At 41.9% G+C, this 19573-nt stretch overlaps 1 protein-coding gene across 1 annotated transcript; it reads right to left on the bottom strand.

Moving 5' to 3' along the window:
* Nucleotides 1–11764: 11764 nt before the first annotated feature.
* Nucleotides 11765–14194, bottom strand: LOC121688123 (histone acetyltransferase KAT5-like). The gene is made up of 2 exons (XM_042067512.1): nt 14099–14194; nt 11765–13454 (listed from the first exon to the last, which is right to left on the bottom strand). Exon 2 carries the CDS (start codon nt 13441–13443, stop codon nt 11893–11895), a length of 1551 nt encoding a protein of 516 aa, XP_041923446.1. The 5' UTR covers nt 13444–13454; nt 14099–14194; the 3' UTR covers nt 11765–11892.
* Between the last annotated feature and the right edge of the window lie 5379 nt (nt 14195–19573).

A 19573-nucleotide genomic window follows, 5' to 3' on the forward strand; every position in this document is an offset into this window, starting at 1 on the left:
GTCTTGTTTAACTTTGAAACACATTCCCATCAAGCAACTTACTCTTTGTGTGTGTGTGTGTGTGTGTGTGTGTGTGTGTGTGTGTGTGTGTGTGTGTGTGTGTGAGAGAGAGAGAGAGATAGATAAGTGAGTGAGTGAGTGAGTGTATGATATTAATGAATCTAAAATAGGGCATGCAGGAGGGACACGTAGAGGAAGTATGCAGATAAGGCAGGATGCAGCTGCAAGGCTGCAAGTGATCTGAGTTATCCAAACCGAATGCTTTTCACTTGCTACCCCACCAAGTCCACAGATAAAACTGGTCAGTCTGATTCAATGTTTGCAGAAAATACTTCCAATTTTCTGTAGATTCATGATTTGTATAATCGACTGCATCTCAATTTTGCCTCAACAATAGAGAGGTCTGCAGGAGGCTGCCAGTTCTGTACAAGTATGATGGCCAGCTGAAAGGTGCTCCTCTGCGGAAAGGTTTCTTAGTAAAAGGATGTGATGTGATGGGTAAGAAAATGCCAGCTCAAGTATCCCTTGTCATTTTAGACTGACAGGACATTCCTGCAATGCCGAAAACATGGAGCTATGCTCAAATATCAAGTGTCTCTATTCCTGACAACCGGGCCAAATTGACCTTTACATCTGAGGCTGTCAAAAAATAACACTAAAGTAAAAAAATAAATAAAGTCATCCAGTCAGAATCCAGCTGACAGTTAATCCTGCAGAAACTAGATGTTTTTTTTTACTTTCCCTCGTATGTCTGAGGCAGAAGGTAGATGGAATTTGATTTAAATGGCAGATATTAACCAGACATGAATGTGGCACAAGGCTGTTGTGATTACACCATGCTCAACTGATTTCGTCTGATCTTTACACTCTGCTGCGCCACCAGCCGAGCCTCAGCAGCCTGTTTAAACGGTGAGCATTACCCAATTTAGATGCTAATGCAAGAGGAAACACCCAGCAGGGCGTCGAGTTTGGCTACTTGGGTCACGGAGATGAGATTGTTTTCAAACGGTCTCGTCTCCGAGATGCACACTGCAGAGCTGGTGCTTTTGGGAGGAGGGATGAGAGTCGTGAACATTATGAGAGAAGTAATCAGTGCTCTGATTCCACTCTCACGAAGCATGATCCTATTCATACACACAAAATTAGAGGCTTTCTTTTTTTTAGGTGAGCGCAGAATGGTATTAAATGAGATTTAGAGGCAAGGATCACCACTGCAGGGCCAATTTCAGACAGGTAATTCTGCCAACTCTGTTTTGTGTTATCTCATAGCTAAGTAGATGGATTGTGCACTAAACTCCTCCTGAAGTTGATGAAGTTCTGATTGTTTCCATTAACCCTTTGGGGAAAGATTCCAAGATAAGATGAAGCCGTTGATTTTTCAACACATCTTTTAATATAGGCAAAGACACTTCAAACCAAGGCACTTGTCTAGGCCTTCATTTAACTAGGTAGATACATGTTAAACAGTCCTGTGTTTCTTCAGGAAGTTAAAAAAAAGGTATGGTGAGTCAGGGTATATATACATCATGTGTTCGTCAGACAGCAGGTCCAGACATTTAAACAATCAATACATATCTCTTCAATATGTTTCTTCCTCATTTTGGAGGAAGAGACATCTGTTCTCACATGGACACTGCTCTAGGCGAGATTAAAAGGAAATGTATGAAAGGTTTTCTAAGGTAAGTCTCTAGTTGAAATGAGACAGGCCTAATGGTGGTGCACGTCTGTGAAACAGCCACTGTGTTTAGAGGCCTGTGTCCACATAAGCCGTGTGTTAACAGTCCCCTGCCTGTCGCTTACAAATGAGCCAATTAGGCCATTCAGATGGACGTCAGTGGCCAGCCCGTCTTCTCTCAGTCTCCATGTCAACATCCGGCAGAGAAATTAATTCCCACCCACCGTCAAGGACGACTGGGCTGTGAATATGTTAATGGTGTGGGGGCTCAAACAAATTTAAATGCGACCTTGGGCATTTGAATTTCTCACTCTCTCTCGCAGTCGGACTTGGATTGGAAATCTTTCCCCCCACATCCTGCACTGTGTTGGTGGCCCTCTGATGCCTCTGATTTAAGAGGAAAGAGAAGAAGGCAAAGAGATGCGTCTCTCACAGAGCCGCTCACCTGGCCGCGGCCTTGTCTCTTGCGATAAATTTATCAGATGTGGCCGGACATGGATAGCATGACATTTACTCTCAGTGGATGGAGGGGATTCGAGTAAATCTGTCCAGATCTCGGCCTCTGCTGTTATTTAGATGCCCACTTACACCAAGCTGGGCTGCGCCCGATTCCACCTTTCTGACATTCAGCATCACAGGCAGCCTTGGCTTTGGCATGTTACTCGGACCCCTCCTCCATTTTTCTCTCTCTTTGTCTATCTGTTTTTTTTCTCTTTTCCCAGGACTCAGAGTTCTTGTCTTTCCAGATTAGATCAGTGATGAGAGGACTGTGGGCTGTGTGAAAGATGAAAACTGAAAGAATATATATTATGACTTGAAGATTTTTGTGATTTTATTTTTTTTTGGATTCGAAGACGAAAGAGAAACAATATTCAGATACACACATTCAATATACACACATCTACATACTCGCACACATTCTGTTCTACAGGTACTCACATCTTCAAACACATTTTGAAATTCAAAGACAAAATAAAGCTCGAATGTCACCAATATAATTTTTTTCCCTGCACAAATTTGTCACTCTCCACGGCTGAAGGGATTATCTGCATCTAGGCAACAGCGGCCAGTAGAGTCGCAAAACTGACCCCTTTCACTGGGCTTACGTGACACCAGCCGCCCACTGCAGACTGTCTGACTGTCTGTTCCACCGCTCCGGAGTATTGTGGTGAGTCATCCGGAGAATGTTTCTGGACGGTTGGTAAACTAATGTGATTAAATGGAGAATGGGTTGTATTTTTATGTCTCTTTTCTACTCCCTGGTAGCCTGGGTTTTCCCATGCTGCCTTACGCGCACAATTTCCCTGGAGCACTCAAAGCACTTTACAAGGGATCCTGCACACCAAGGCTGTCAATAACCACACACATAATTGTTGCAATATAAACAAACAAAAGCACAAAAACATTGATAAAGTTAACTGTTTTCTCCATACACTAGGCCTATAACACAGTCTTAAGATTGCTGATACGGTGTGGTATAATTTTCCAATAATTTTGTAATACAATTTTAAAACTCAAGTATCATAAATTCAAGCATCATACCTGTGTTTTCTCTTCCTCTCTCCATTTGTTGCAATGTAAATTGTAGTGCATTGCACCTTTATTTGCATAAGGTGCAAGTAAATGTTGGAGAGAGGGAAACCATAATCATTTTATTAGGCCAGAAAGATGTGTGTGTAGCCACACAAATGTTAACAAATGTCTAAGTTCCATCCTAAAATTAAGATTATTATCCATCATGCATTATTTCAAGCACAATATTTTTTAATTTATATAATGTATCAATTTCATTTTTGGCAGGCAAGTTTGGAGAGAGGTGCCATTGAGTGGCACCAATCAGCCCAAGGAGGACAAGGAAATCGAACAAAGTACCTTAATTTGCCAACCGAGTCTATCCAATGAACCTTTATGGTCTTTATCTCTCACTCATTAAAGCAGTGACAGATGTGTATGTGCACATTCTAATGTATTAAAGGAGAATTCCGGCCATATTTCACATAGATTGTGTGGTCACATTTCACATAGATTTCTTGAGGTCACCGAGTACTGTCGATACTATAGTTTATTTGAGCTACAGCTACAGTGCTATACTCTTGGGGCATAAACATGAACACTGTTACCTTGAGAAACAGAGATCTATGTGAAAAATGGCCAGAATTCTCCTTTAATACATTAGAATGTGCACATACTGTACAGTGTGTTGAGGATGACCTGAGTGTCCTTTTCACTGACTCATGCATAGCGTAACCAAATGGACAGATTGATTTGTGTATTGAGCTGATATTTGGTTGGTGTTTGACTCAAGGTTGCTGAATGTTTGCATAATCAAAAAATCAAGATTTTCCATGTATTTTCATCTCAAGGTCTAAGGACAGTCTGTTGAAAGCCCTTGGAAATTGAGCTGCACACAAAGCAAGACGAGGAAGTGGCCAAATAATATGTGAAATTGATTTACCCATAACACTGATATGAAACTGTCATGGCATTGGTATTCACAGCTGAGAATCTATTAGTAATTAAACAGAATGGTTCAGGGGTTTCTCCCCACTATTTTATATTTCAACAGAGCTTGGTGAACTCTGGGAATTGTAGCTAATCAACTAAGGCCAAACTAAATATTTCTAAATCGTCTTTCTAAATTGGGGCAGCCGTGGCCTACTGGTTAGGGCTTCAGGCTTGTAACCGAAGGGTTGCCGGTTCAATCCCTACAGGAAAAATGTGGGTGGGGGAAGTGGTTGAACCCTGCTCTACCATGCCCACATCCATGGCTGAAGTGCACGGCTGAAGTGCCCTTGAGCAAGGCACTGCTTCCCAAGCTGCCGTTGTAGCAGGCAGCTTACTGCTCCGGGTTAGTGTGTGTGTTTCACCTCACTGTGTGTTCACTGTGTGTGTTTCACTAATTGACGGACTGGGATAAATGCAGAGACCAAATTTCCCTCACGGGATCAAAAGAGTATATGTTCTTATATAAATCATCTCAATAATAAAGCTGCCATAGATGTACCATACTCAACCTCTCCTCTCATTTTACTCATGTCTGCATTGTACCAATTATTTCACTTGTACAGCCAGGACTGGACATCTCTCTCTCTTTCTTTCTCTGGACGTAAAGTACATGGACTTACAGTAGCCAATTGCCCCACATTACTGTTGGTGGCATAGTGCCTATGCAGTATTTTAAAGTGGGTGACACTCACTGCTCAGCGGATTTATCTAATCTGTCTCCTTCTATGACTATTTACAAAGTGTGTGACTATTCTAGCATTTCCTCCATGACTTTCCCTCTCTCTTATACACTCTGCCTTTAACTCTCTCTCATCACACTGTCACCCCCCCCCCCCCTTTTTTTAACGAGATGACATAAAAATGTGTGAGAAGGAGCGCAGAGAGAGAGAGAGGGAGAGAGATCCGCATCGCTGCTTTCATCTGTCTGCGGACAGCTTATTAATTCAAGAAATCAATTCTCCACGCTGGGTGAGAACTAATAAAAATCACAGGGATGCTGAGACATTCTAATTACGTCTCTTTGTAAAGCCCACTCACTCTAAAGAGGGTAAATCCAAAGTCTCCACAGGCTCGTCTCGATATATTGACTTTTACTGTCAGTGCCCAAGCCACTGAACATTGATAACTAATTAGAGGGAGTTTGAGTTGATATCCGTGAATGAATATATCGGGTTAAATATTCGTACAAAAGTGCTGACGTCCAGCGTGGGTGTCACTTTGGTGGGCCCTTTGTTTTAATCTGGTAAACGGCTGCTAATTTCTCAATGACTTCCTGTGTCCAGATTTAGACGAAAAAAGGATGTGGAGGGGGCACTGGTGATGCTATTCTATTTCTGTGGGCGGCAGTGTTGAACTCTTTGCACATCATGGTTGAACCGAAACTCCTGAATTCTCTGGTGGGACATGTTTGTATTATCTGTGCGTTGAAAGCTTTTTTTCCCTCTGGCGAGGCTTCTGAAAGGAGTCTACTCTGTCCCTGCTGCGCTCTCTTTCTCTTCAGAATAAAAATAACCACTCGTCTTAAACATGGCAATGCCATACACTCAGAGAGAGAGAGAAAAATGTTTCATTTATGCAAAGTTTGTGTACCAGAATTTGTGTGTTCCTCTTTGTGTGTGTGAGGAAAATGAGTGACAGTGCCACCTGTTTGTGTGTGTGTGTGTGTGTGTGGACTTTGAAGATTCCATGAGTCCCTGTGGATGTAAGGAAGACCCTTTCCAGCTGTTATGTGAACTCACACACATCCAGTAGGGACTCCTGACAGCATAGACAAGCTCTACATGTCAGCTTGCTGTGGACCCTGTGTGTTGCACAACCTTCCATCAGCCTATGAGATTGCTACACCGCAGAAACATCAGACATTTTCTGGGGGAATAATGCACAGATGTCAGATTAGTGGAACATGCTTGAGGGATTGCAGAGAATAGCTCTGACTGAAAAGCTTCAAAGACGTTTTGCTCTTCCCCCTCTTGTACTTCTTTCTTTCTCTAACTTTTTTTTGTTACTCTAATTTCCCTTTTGTGCATTCCTGCGTAGTACTGCAAACGAGTAGAAATTGTGAAAAAGAAAATGTGAGGGTGGACTGACCTGCGAGTTTGGATGCATTTATCTCCTCTCTCTGGATGCACTTCTAACTGTTTTCCCCAATATGCTTTTCAGATCTCTTATTATGATTGGCCCAGGCAAAAACCAATGTGCAATACATTCAGTCAAGGCTTCCACTGTCAACTCAAGACAGCTGAGGGCCAACAATTGGTTTGCTGAACACAATTACTTGGAAAGTCTATGCAGTATGATGCACAAAGAAAATTGTTTGTAGTTTGAGGATTAAAGAAGCTGAAGGTTTGTTGGAGGACAAAAAAATGTTTTTGAGTTGTAGTGAAAGCATTATCATTTAATGTTGCTTTATGAGTTTTTATGTTTACCCAGCCGACATATTCACATCTGAAAAAAAACAAAAAAAAAAACTTTTCACTCTTATCAAACCCTCAACAGTCTTGCAGAACAAAAAAGTTTGCCTTGAGTAAGTGGTAGGGAGGTTCTAGAGGTGCCAAAAATGCTTTACAAATGCATTCCTCAAACATTCTGTGTAACTTGCATGCTGGTGGTTTTCCATTTAAAAAGGATGGCGTTACACACAAGGTCAGGGGTTGATGTCGGTTAGCAAAATAGAATGACTGCGTCTGGGCTGGAGTTGACACCACTCTATTTTCAAGCATGAGCGGTGTCTGAAAGACATAGACATGGCTATGAATAGATCCCCCCCTTTAAGATACAACCCTTTCAATCAGTCCTTAAAAGGGCTGCTCAGACAAACTTCAGCTCAGAGAGTGAGATAAATTGGAACAAATCTCCTGAATGATCAATAGCCATTGTGCAGTGAAATACATGAAGCCTGTGTGATTTTTTCACCCGTGGCATATTCGTTTTTAAAATATTTCTCACTCTGGAGGACATAGGTCCTCAATTACCACAGCACAGCAGTCGTGATTCCTGGAGACGTCGGGCCATTACGATGTGGATATGATCTAAGCTCAGATATGCAAAGCTACCAGCCGCTTGCCATATGTGAATGTCCCATTGGCTTGTGGTCTTTGATGACTATTACAAAGTCCTCTGATCTTGGTGTCCTCTCATCGGGCCTGGACACCCCTGCGACCCGTCACGCATGCGTGCTGGCACGGCGGATAGCCAGAGGTCAACTCGGCGGAGTGAATGAGAGTGCTGTCATTATCACTTCTGAAGAAACACAGAGAATCCTAATCCGTCCATCACAGCGCTCCCTTGCCGCTTGAGGTGAAACAAACTTTGCAGTGCAATCCTTTTAAACAAGCGAGAGAGCATTTGACTGCATACCATCTCTCTTTAACCACATCATAAAGGCTGTTTGTATAATTGTGCACTAAGACACTTTCCCCAGTCTTCAATTCATGTTGAGACTCATGTATGGCCATGCGTTATTAGTTAGACTCTTTCATTGCCATTTGCAATGAATATGTATAGCTTTTCATTGCCATTTGCATTTCATATGCTGTTACAAAGCAAGGGTTTCACTGATGTTTGAAATCAATAAGAATGGAGAAGAGATAAGAAGCCGGCAGTGAGGGTGACACCCGTTTCTTATCTGCCGGGGTGCTCCTTTTATTTCAGTCCGACACATGCGCAGATGCCACTCTCCCTCTCTCTGTTTCCCCCTCACAGCGCTTCTCTTCATTGTCGGCTGCAGCGAAACAGTCAGTGGTAAAGGAGGTCCTGAGGGTGCTTCCTCCTCATCCTCGTCTTCCTCTTCCTCCTCCCTCTCATCTCTTTGTCCTCCCGCTCGGCATCCTGTGCAGAGGGCAGGCGACCAGGTTGGAGAGTAGGTCGGCCCCGCAGGTCTGACACCGGGCCCCTGAGGGGCTCATTAGAAACCAGGCCTTCGCCTTCCCTCCTGCCACACCCGAGAGAGAAAGACAGAGAGAGATAGAGAGAAAGAGAGAGAGCAAGAGAGAGAGCAAGAGAGAGAGAGCTGCAACCATACCCTCCTCCAGTCCATTTTCTCTACCCACCTTCTTTTTGCCTTTCAGTATCTCCATATCCTCCACTTCACTTTTTTTCTATCCTCTTCTTTCTTTCTGTCTGTTCTCTCACCCTCCCTTTTTTTCCACGGTGTCAATTCTGTCCTCTGTCACCATCTGAACATCTTTGTTGTGTGACAAAAAAAGACGGCCTACACCTCAAGACATGACTGCGCACTACATGAGTTTTCATTCTGACTTCATTTACCTGTGCTCCATTTTAGATCAAATAGGGACAGGTAACACCAGCTAAACTGTCCTGATGCAAGTATAATGCTACTGGTGTACTGTGTGTTTTAAAGCATTGGTGTCCATCTCTGGATATCACACTTACTACCTGACTTGCTCAGTGTTCCTCGGAGTTCCCCTTTGGACCCTGTTCTGTCTCAGTGACTCTGTCTTCTTTCCCATTAAAAAATTTGATGACATTGTTCACGGGAGCACTCGAAGGTGGACGAAGAGCCGGTGGTTTGGAATACCCATGTGGCGGTTGGTGAAGTACAGGGCTTACAGGAAACTGTGATCCATTATCAATGAATGACGGTTCTTGTTAGTCGGGTGTTGCAAGACTGAGCCGTCGGAGTGTTAAATTAGATATGTCAGAAAGTCTGTGTGTGTATGTGTGTGTGTGTGTGTACAGTACCCTCATTTGATAGAAAATTAAGTCGTGACTTATCTTTGGGAAGTCATTAACTGGTAAGTGATTGATAATGCCACAGTTTGGCTGTAAGCATGCTATTGAAATCTCATTAATTGGTTTGAGATATATCCTTATCCAAAGAACCTTCTCAGGCATTTATTATGACCGCCGCGCAGCGAAGCCAGATTTTTGATTTTTTTCTTTTTTCTTTTTCGCATGTCCAAATTTCAGTCAAGGATTCCCGGGACACTGAAAGACCGGGGTACACGAAACTTGGTGGGCATGTAACCCCACATGGATAGCATGGAACCATCGTTTTTCGTTTTGATCTGTAGCCCCCCCGCTGGACTGGAACCCCCGAAAGGAGGGTAGGGCAGACACAGTTTTCTGTGAATATCTTGAGAACCGTAGGGCCTAGGATGACCCATTTTTTGCATATGTTTGCCTCCAGGGGTCATGTAAACCCATTCCATATGCACACATGTGCATAAACAGATACACACGCACACACATACATTCACAGTAATCCTACGTATGACACATACTCACACAGTAGACATATATATACGTATATGCATGCACATGCACACACACAGGCACATAAACAGGCAAACACACAAGCACATGCACGCACACACACACACACATAAACATAAACATGTACACGAACACATGCACACAATTCAAGAATTTCTCAGAATTATGAACAGGCAAGATGGAGGTGGGGTTGTATAAAATGTATTTTACATGTGAAATCTATGAACTAATCATGTTTTGGTACTTGTTGTCTAGCAGATACCAGTGAGAATTGAGTGTGCATAATGCAATTCAGTGAGACAGTTAGAATCATATATGCCTTTCAGCGTGACTTATTTTTGTGGAAAACATGTGCTGGACTGGGCGGCGGTCATATTTTGTACCGCTCTGCGGTACATCTAGTTATGTTATGGAACAGATGTTTTATATTACTATTCTTTTTCAATGGGGACAATAAGCCTTGTTTGCATGTATTGTGCAATAATCATGCAAAATTCTCTTTCTTGATGTAAACTATCAAAGAGTTGTTTTCAATTCCCAGATCATGCTGCTTTCTTGACAAGCAGACCAGTCATGTTTGCAATAAAATGACATGAAATTTGATGACAGAAAAGACTTGCAGACAGTTCCTCTCTATGATTGTTGGAAACTATCTCTTTGAGGGTACCGTCAGTCTTTGAAAACACTGTAGGAGATATAAATTTTAGGAGGAGATATAATATTTTACAGTTCTACATTTACATTTTCTGTTCCGACTGTCATCGGTGATGATAATATCTGTCCCTGTTGTTTTTCATGAACTATTTAAATAAATGGCGGTGGATATGAGAAGGAAACCATGGATACTGTGCGATATCTGCTGAAAATCATCGCCATGCTTTGCTTCCACTGAGAGGCTTATGCTGTTGGCAGATCCATCAAAGGGGGTGCGAGGTGGCGTTTGGAACACAGAATAAAAAACCCTTCCTCTGGGCGAAAATGAGATGCACTCAAAGAAAAGCACCAGTCGTCTGACACACCTACCCCAGGCAGGGAGACATGCGAGTGCTGATGAATGGAGGATTGGCGTGCCCCCTCCCGCCCTGCTTTGAAGCTCTCTGTCAGTGTGCTAGTGCTGTGCATGTCATGCTAAACCAGCCTTGCAGCATGGATAGAGACTGAAGCTCGCAGATCTCATTGTGTGCCAGTATCCCCTGACTGGATGAAAGTGGTGGGCCTACTGTGTAGGCCTAGGTCCAGTATCATTGTCCTCAGTTAAGTGGAAGTATTGTGATGTATAGGCAAGCAGACAATTTCTTACAGTGTCTGTGCTTGGGGGGCCCTATAAGTTGGGAAAACAATTACTTGGTGTCCTATCATTTTGCTAGATTAACAATTAACCGCTTTAGAAAAGATGGAGCACCATTCTGATACCAATAGGATTTGTGCATAATCACTGATATTACTGTCAGTCAGGGAAGCCAATATGGAAATGGTTTGTAAAAACAAATATGAATCACACTTGTTGATGACAAACCTGTGGTAAAGAGCTTGCTTCTCATTTGACATATAGTATCACAATGACATGCTAAATGCATAACGATTGCTTTGGGGACACTAAAACATTCAGGACCTCCATTGCCTGAAAAAAGAGTATTGTTGTTGTTGATACGTGTGCTGTGTAGATATACAGCTATGGAAAAAATTAAGAGACCACTGTACATTTTTCTGAGTTACATTTGAATGAGTTGACGGTTATATTCAAAGTTAAGAGACCATTGCAAATTTTTATTTGACCATCAACTCACTCACATGTTACTAAGCAACCATAGGATGACATCAGAAACATGTGCAATGGTCTCTAATTTTTTTCCAGAGCTGTATCTTCATTTTAAGTTTTTTTAGATGAGAATTCCAAAGAAGCTCTTGTTAAAGGATATGTGATTATAAATCAGTGGTCAGAAATGTGTGGTTTTAGAAGAGGCAGACCACTCATCATCATAACATCAGATCATCATTTCACTATTTCAGGTGCATTAAATGCACATTATGCTTTTTGGCTTTGTTAAAAATGACACAATGCTGTATGAATTGTGTGTGTAAATGGATATTCCACTTCACAATCAAAAATAACAGAAGAAAAGGAACATTATAGTGCAATACTTGACTTGATCAATAGACAATTATACATTATGGTTTCCGCACATTGTTTTATGTTTCTCCAAAACCATATGCACCTTACACAACTACTGTAATAGTGTCTTTATTAATGCTCTTAATAAAGACACTAATATTTGAGAAAAGCATTAAGACCAGAGACTACAAAATTCATTAGACATAACCAAAGCATTGATGCTTTATTTTTTCCACTGTCTCATCATGTTTAACAAATAAATATGAGCTGGTCAAAAGTAACCAAAAAGAATACAATGATGGCAAAATGGACCTTTTCTTTTTGCTATAATTTGGTGAGAGCCAACAATTCTAAGTGGCCTGCTTTACCACCTACCCCTCTTGGCCCAGTCCTTTGGGGTGAAATGCAGGCAGCAGGGGTCAATCCTCAGATGGCGTTTCTGCATAGCCCTCTCATGACCCAACACAATGTCCTCAGAGAGGGTCAGGACATACTGTCCCCTGTAGTAACTGATGAGGTTCAGGTACTGTAGTGTGGATATAATGTCCTCTTTCTTTATGCTAGTCATTTCACTGATCTCCTGGATGGTGATGTGGGGTCGCTCTCCGTAATCTGACAGCAGGTTGAGCAGGATTTCTAGTATGGTCTGGGACCAGTAGGATCGGTAGGATAGCAGGCCAAGATCAGAGAGGGGTTTTTCAGGAGACCCCGTCTTACCCTCCATCTTGGATAACTCATAGCTAAACTCGATGAGCAGTTTTCCATAACCTCTTCTCTGGTAAGGGGGCAGTGTTAGAATGCATGCGACATTGTAATCTTCTGTTGACTCTTTCTCCTTAGAAAAGTAGCCTACGATATGAAAGCCTTTAGAATCGTACTCGGTCATCACATAAAAGAGGAATGGATCGGTGTCATAATAGAGTGTCTTGTGGTCCAGGAAGCACTTGGCCAGCAAGCAGAGGTTCTGGGCGTAGGTCGTGTTCTTCCTGCCATCTATTTCAAAGAAGGAGACCGTTCCTTTGCGATAGATCTCGTTTCCAGGGGGATTGCGAAGGGTGCACTTTGTAAGGTGCCTCTGTAGGCACGTGAGGCTCTTGAGGTATTTGAGGCAGAACTCGCAGAGGTAGAGGACAGGGAGGACAGTGAGCTCCTGGGGGTACGGTGAGAAGTACCAGGGCTTCAGCCGGTGGCGCCCCAGCTCAATGCAACTGATGTTCTTCATGCGTGTGACTATGTCATCCTGTCTACGGTCAGGCGCCATGCTGCCTGTTGTGTGGGGCGCAGGGGGTATTCCGTCAGAGCTGTCCTGAGAGTCTTCTTCGGGCACCACGCAATGGGTCTTCCTCTTCCTGCCACGCTTAGAAGGAACCATTCGATGGATTCCACAATTGTTGGTGAGGGTCAGGTGATCATGGCCCTCGTCATTGTCATGGCCATTCAGTTTAGGATTTGTGGTTGCTTTTGCCATCTGTTTTATGGATATCTCTTCTGTAGCATCTGGAAGTGAAAGCTTTGAAACTACTGGGGATGCCTGTGATGCCAAGCATATAGACTCAGATTTCTTGTTTGGAGTGATTAAGTTGTGGTCTTTGGATACATCGGTAATGTTTTGAATGTTGAACTGCAGACCCCTCCGCATGTCTTGCTCAGGGGAGGCTGCTCCTGAGCCAAGCTGGCCATTTGTTGGAGACGTGTTAGTTTCCTTCTTGGGCATCTGAAGTGTGGTCAAGTCCAGCCTGTCTGGGGGCACCCATTCATCCAAACGCTTATTGAAGTCAATGTAATGGACATAGTAAAGTTTATTTCCTGGGATTTCTTTTACACTGAGAACTTCAGCCAGGGACCACTCATCTTCATTCTCCTGATTTTTCCGTAGAACAGGAAGACGACATCCCTCAATGACATCTGCTGCCATGGCTGACAACACTGATGGAAAATAAACAGAAGCTTATATCAAACTATAGCAATAAGCTTAGCCTACTTCACAATACAGCTTTTATGCTCTGTCAAAAATCAATATCACAGAGACAGTCTGAAGAAAATCCCAGTTTCTTATAGGTTCACAAATGGGCCGAGATGCAATCAACTCATTATCAGTTACTTTAGGACAGCTGTTGTGAATCAGGCTTCATGCTGAGATCCACCCACTCTTCCACAGAGCCTGGAGTCTGGACCAGTTGCTAACTAGGTAACTACCTTCATTCTTTGCATTGATTTTTAGAGAACCTCAAATAAATCAATGTACCTGTTGCAGACCAAGCTTACAGAAGGAACAATGCCATTGTACAACAGTGGCATTCAAATAGTGGCATTCAGACCCAACTATCTATCTACTCTCTTATTAGCATCAATAGCCTAGTTTGTGATTGAGTTATGGTGGCTAGGCTATCAGCAGGACTATAGTTAGGGATGGGCAAAGCGAGGCTTTATGAAACACTGAAACGTTCGAAGCAATTGTTCCGAAGCTTCGAAACAATTCCAACACCTCAGAGCTGTTTAGGGTGAAACAAATCTGTCAAATGCTTCGTATTGGAGATGTAGTTTTTAAAGTTTGTGGCTCGCTGTGTTACCTGTGTTCAGTCTTTGTCAAAAGCTATAGCACGATTTTGACCATTCTAAGAGTTAAAAAATGTGTGGTTAATGATGAATCAAGAAAACTTATAAACAATCTGAAACAATACCAAATCAAACGGGGATCGAACCACATTTGAGCAGCCTGGGCTACCGTGCAAAAAACACCCTCACTAACCACTACATCATCAGGGTTATTGCTTAAGAATAGTCTACGCTGTTAATTTAACGCGCGGGCACGCCTGCCGACACCAGTGAAATGCACCGAAGGTTCACTTAACTTTGGTCACATGACATGGGGATTTTGAACGATGTTTCGAAGCAGTGGTCACATGACATGGCTGTTTTGAACCACGTTTCGAAGCAGTGTTTCAAAACACTTGTGCTTCGAATCCTCGACACTGATTCGAGACGTCGGTTTTGAAAGTCACACCCCTAACTAGGTTATAATAGCTATGCCTTGTGCGTGCGCACTTGTTTTTTCACCCTGCTGTTGTTGACTGAAGTTGTGCAGCTTGCAAACATTGAAGCAGGCCTGCCTTGAGTGCAAAATTTTGTAAGTAAATTATTAATTGCAGAATTTATATAAAACCAATTGTTGGGAGGTGAATTTACTGTAAGTAATTGCCATTTATCGTGCGTTATTCCCCATTCACGTTTTCAAGCCGAGCTACAGTGGTAAGGCTATTTGTTCACTTAGATTCAAGATTCATGAGTAGCCTAGGCCTACCAAACTGATCTGACATAGCCTAGCTGATATATTAACAACCCGTTGAATTCAAATTTAGCAGCATTATTTTACGTAGCCTAAGTGTTGCAGTGTGTCGTGCTTACTTTTGTAAAGGGCAATTCTGACTGATTACCTAGGTTCAAACAATAACGTTAGCATTTTGCATGCTATAGCCTACAGTTAATTCACGAGAAACAACTGGTTTTGACTTAGTCGGTACCCTGACACCTAAAGCAGTGGTTCTTAGACCTTTTGTCTGCCGACCCCCCCCCCCAAAAAAAAACAAAACATGGGCAAAGTCTCGTGACCCCCTTCTCTCTAACAGGCAGAATTTGGTTTTGAAATGTTGTGAGATGGGCATCCGGCATTGGAAGCATTGTCAATGGCAGCCTTTCACTAAAAACTTTTACATAAAATGTCTTTAATCCAGACTGCAATTCGCGACCCCTTCAATATTTTTGGCGACCCCCAGTTTGATGACTGTCCTAAAGCACAGTGCAGCAGGGCCGTAGTCACCATAGACTTTAAATATTCAGATGTGACCAAAATGTCCCCCCCAATATTCGGACATACAAAAAAAATAAAGAAACGCTTTAGGCTACTACAGGAAACCAACAAGTCACGCCATCTGAAATGCAATCAAACGTAAATAACACACAAATTAGTGACCTATTCATGGTTTCAGAGAGTACACTGTGAGTGGTTTGTCCTGGAGGTTTTGCGTTTATCGTTTGAGGCGTGCGCAATCAAAAGCTTCCTGCACCCTACTGCGGTGCAGGCTGTCAACAATATCGCAAAAGATACCGGTACAATTCTCACAAATCTTGTTGGGAAGGTGTAGCACTGTCTAAGGAAACCCCATTCATTTTTGAAGCTGATCAGACTCAAAGGTAACTTTGAAGCATTTTCCATATTGTAGCCTATTTTCTCGCAATGATAGCGAAAGTGAAACGTCCTTTTATTTGAATTTGTGCGTGCCTGTGTCATTCATTTCTTTCACATCTCTTACAACATAAATAATGCATTCATATGCTAGTAGTAATGTCAGAAATGAACAGGTTTATAAGCCTCTTAGAAATGGCTGTTGCGCACTCAATCGCGCATCCAAAAGTTCAATCGCGGCACAAAAGTTGAAAAAACTTTTACAATGGCGGTGATAGCCTACAGTTAATGTGAATCGCGGACATTAATCAAAGAAAGGAATTTCCACCTCCATTCACCAAATAAAGGCTGTGTTTCTACATTTTAACACAAAACGTAATTTCTGTCAGAAACCAGCCTATAATGCATAGGGTAACTTGAGGTGAGTCAGACAGAAGAGGGACCTGTCTTAGTAGCCTATATTGAATCCCATCCCTTTCAAACAACCTTAAAATTGTGTGATTAGCCGCCAGAATAATAAAATCAAAATACAAAATATGATTGGGCTAGGTCCAAACCTATGAGTAAGCATTCAGTAATATATAGGTTATCAAAGATACTCTAGTTTGTATTTTCTTTTAAAATATACATTTTGGAGACAAATGGAGTCATACCACAGGTCTATATCCAGGGATGGATTATTGAATGGACCTACTGGGCCCAAGAGCTCAGGGGGCCCTGAAGCCTAAGACTGTGAAGTTGCTTCTCCGCCCTTCTCTTCTATTTCCACAAAACTCACAAGTCGTCATAATATAAAGGGTAATTTTTTTTTTAAAGTCTTCCGGGGAAGTATGCCTCCGGGCCCCCCTATCTTAACAGGGGAGGGTTTTTTTGCATCTATGCCCAGGGGTTCATAATCCATCCGTGCCTATGTCCGTCAAAAGTTTGGTATATCCTAATTGCTTGACTTAACTAATGACTTGTTTGTGATTTTAATAATATTTTTGCATGGCAGGAAATGTATTGAAATTCTGTTATTGAAATTCACACCGCACCACAGATTTGGTCCCCCCCAATGTTGACATCATGGCTACGGCCTTGCAATGCAGCCTTGGTGAAATGTATCAGAATGTGGTGGTAGGTAGGCATACTGTATGTCTGTATGTTTGAGCTTAGTTAAAAGAGGTCGAGCAGTCGGAATATATTTTATGGTAACTCCTAATTCATTTTCTTGTAGTTGCCTTTTGTGAACATGTAAGACCTAACATTTGTGAAATCCCAAGCCTGTGGGTGTAAAGGATTTCTGTTTTCAGTCTGCAGTTGCTTACTTTTGCCTACTGATTTGCTCATTTTATTGCAAACATACTATGCCCATTTCTAGGGCTGGGATAAACGATTATTTTTTAAACGATTAATCTAGCGATTATTTTTTCGATGCATCGATTAATCTAACGATTCATTTTTTCAGTCCGATTCGATTTCGATTCGATTGTCGATTATCTCAACATTATTTTACTAATAGCAACTTATACATGTTTATTTACATATCTGAATGAAAAAACATGAATTCTTTAACATTGTAATATACGTATATTGCTTTTAAGATTACAAAATAAAAGACTATACAAGTGCAAAGTAATGCATTCTTACTCAGAGGTAGCATTCAATAAAGTTCAGTAGTGTATGTCTAATTGAGTGCCTGTCATTTTAAGACGTTCGTGTGGGAATCCTATTAACATTAACACAGTTAAAAGGCTGCTGATGTGTGGATGCAATTCATAAGTAGTTAGTTCAAATAACGGTTCGTACTTCATCTTTGGACAAGCACTTTTGAGTCTTGGAGAACACTTTTCCATTTACATTGGGATTTTGCAAACATTTAGAGTCAATAAAATGAGCCCTGCATGAATAACGAATACAAGCAGCTGCAAGTAAGCATGCTAAACTTGACATCCAAACAGTATTCTAACGTTAGCATTGAGATACTGCTTGATTGCATACTGTAACTTAACTTAGTACATTGAGGAGACTAAACTATGTTGTGATAAGACCTTAGCAGAGTTTACTTTAACTTTAATGCAGCAGTTTTGAACAAATTTGCGCAGCATGGTCACGATGCTAAGCGGATTTAAGCGACACCGAACCACCGGGACACATGAAATTTGGTGGGTATGTAGCCCCACTAGACTTTTACGAAAAAATTTTGTTTCGTCCCCGGGGTCCACTCCCCCCCCCCCCCCCCCCCCCCCCCGTGCTGGGCCCCCCGAACCGCAAAAAAAGCAGTGTTTCCTAAATAACTACCTGAACCGTGGAACCGAGGATGAAGAATCTTTTATGGTATGTTGGTCTCAAGGGCCCACATCAATCTGGCCCATAATCACTCATTTGTGATTTGCACCCCCCCGGTAAAAAATTAAAATGCAATATTATTCTGCTTTAATGGCCCCTATCTTCAGTTAAGATGTTCAGAACTGCACCAAATTTTATTTGTATGATTGACCTGGCATTCTCTGGGGGTATGCCAAGTTTCATAGAATTTCATCCATGGGGGGGTCTTAAAAAAATAGATTATGTGTACATTTAGTGACTGTACACTCATTGGCCTGTAGATGGCGGTGCACACATATACACATGCACACACACACAGGCACCCACATACTATCGGTATTAGAACGGCCGATACATAATTACAAATTCAGTAGGATTAAAAGAAAGCCAAAATAAATATTCATCATCATCATGGCTGCATTTCCAGTATTGGCGATAAGTAGTCGTTTGTCCACTAGATGGCGCATCGTTGCAGTGAGATGTAATTTTGTTGGAAGTTAAACGTGGGTTGGAATAACAATGGACGCTTCCTACAAGGACTATAGTTTACCGCAGAGAACGTCTAATAAGGTCTGATAGGCCTACAGTTTTGCCTATACATGCGTGAGACTGAGACGCCTGTTTATTTTGTTTTAAGTGCGTGCAGGGTGTGAGGGGGGAATCGATGTGCTTTGATTCCAGCTTGGTAGTTGTAGTCTGTGAAATTAAAAAGCACGTGTGTGTGAAGTATCCAAACAATGACACCTTCATTTCATTATGGCTGCTTTAGCAACACACCTTACGCTACTGTGTAGTGGGTCCCATTTAGAAGTGGCTTTCCTTGACTCATGGAGCTGCGTGAATTTTATTACAACTTTTCGCCACGATATGGCAGTTTAAGTCCGCTTGATACTGTAAGGCGTAAGCCATTGGTTTCCAAAGGAGATTTTATTTGTGTCGCCAGCATAGCCTATTGACAATTTATGTTGTAAATAGGCCTACCTTATAAGCCTACCTGCAGCTTATAAGCTAACAGCTTTCTATTAGGATCTAGTGTGTTAGTTACAGTTTTGTCATAACTCCCTGATGCATCTTTGCATTTAGAATAGCCAGAGCGTGAACAATATCGGGTGCCTATGGACTAGGCTTGGTGAACCCAGCCTGATCTGCCCGCTATTTATTTTTTGATTTCTTAAGAGATTGAGGTTGGTCTGGTGAAAGCCAGACTAGCCATGGACCTCAGTTACACAATGCAAGGGAACATGAATCAGCCACGAACAATAACGGACAACAGCTCTTCAACTTTGGCCCGTTAAAATGTGTATGAACAGTCTAGTGACGCATTTCATCAAGGCCCATTTGGACATGTCAGTTATTTGCACCACTAGATGTAAAACAGCATTTCGTTTCAGACTACTGTTACTTAATTTGTGCATTAACAATAACGTTTCAGACTACTGTTACTTAATTTGTGCATTGACAATAAAGTATTACATGAACTAAAGATGACTAAAATCTTATGTAGAAGAAGAAACATTCACAAAAAATCCATCCATCCAAAAATGACCTTTGTTTT

This window comes from Alosa sapidissima, chromosome 17 (assembly GCF_018492685.1).
Source record: "Alosa sapidissima isolate fAloSap1 chromosome 17, fAloSap1.pri, whole genome shotgun sequence".
In the NCBI taxonomy this organism is placed as follows: domain Eukaryota; kingdom Metazoa; phylum Chordata; class Actinopteri; order Clupeiformes; family Clupeidae; genus Alosa; species Alosa sapidissima.

Excerpts from the sequence above, each read along its gene's own strand:
- LOC121688123 (XM_042067512.1), bottom strand. The coding sequence starts at position 13,443 with ATGGCAGCAGATGTCATTGAGGGATGTCGTCTTCCTGTTCTACGGAAA.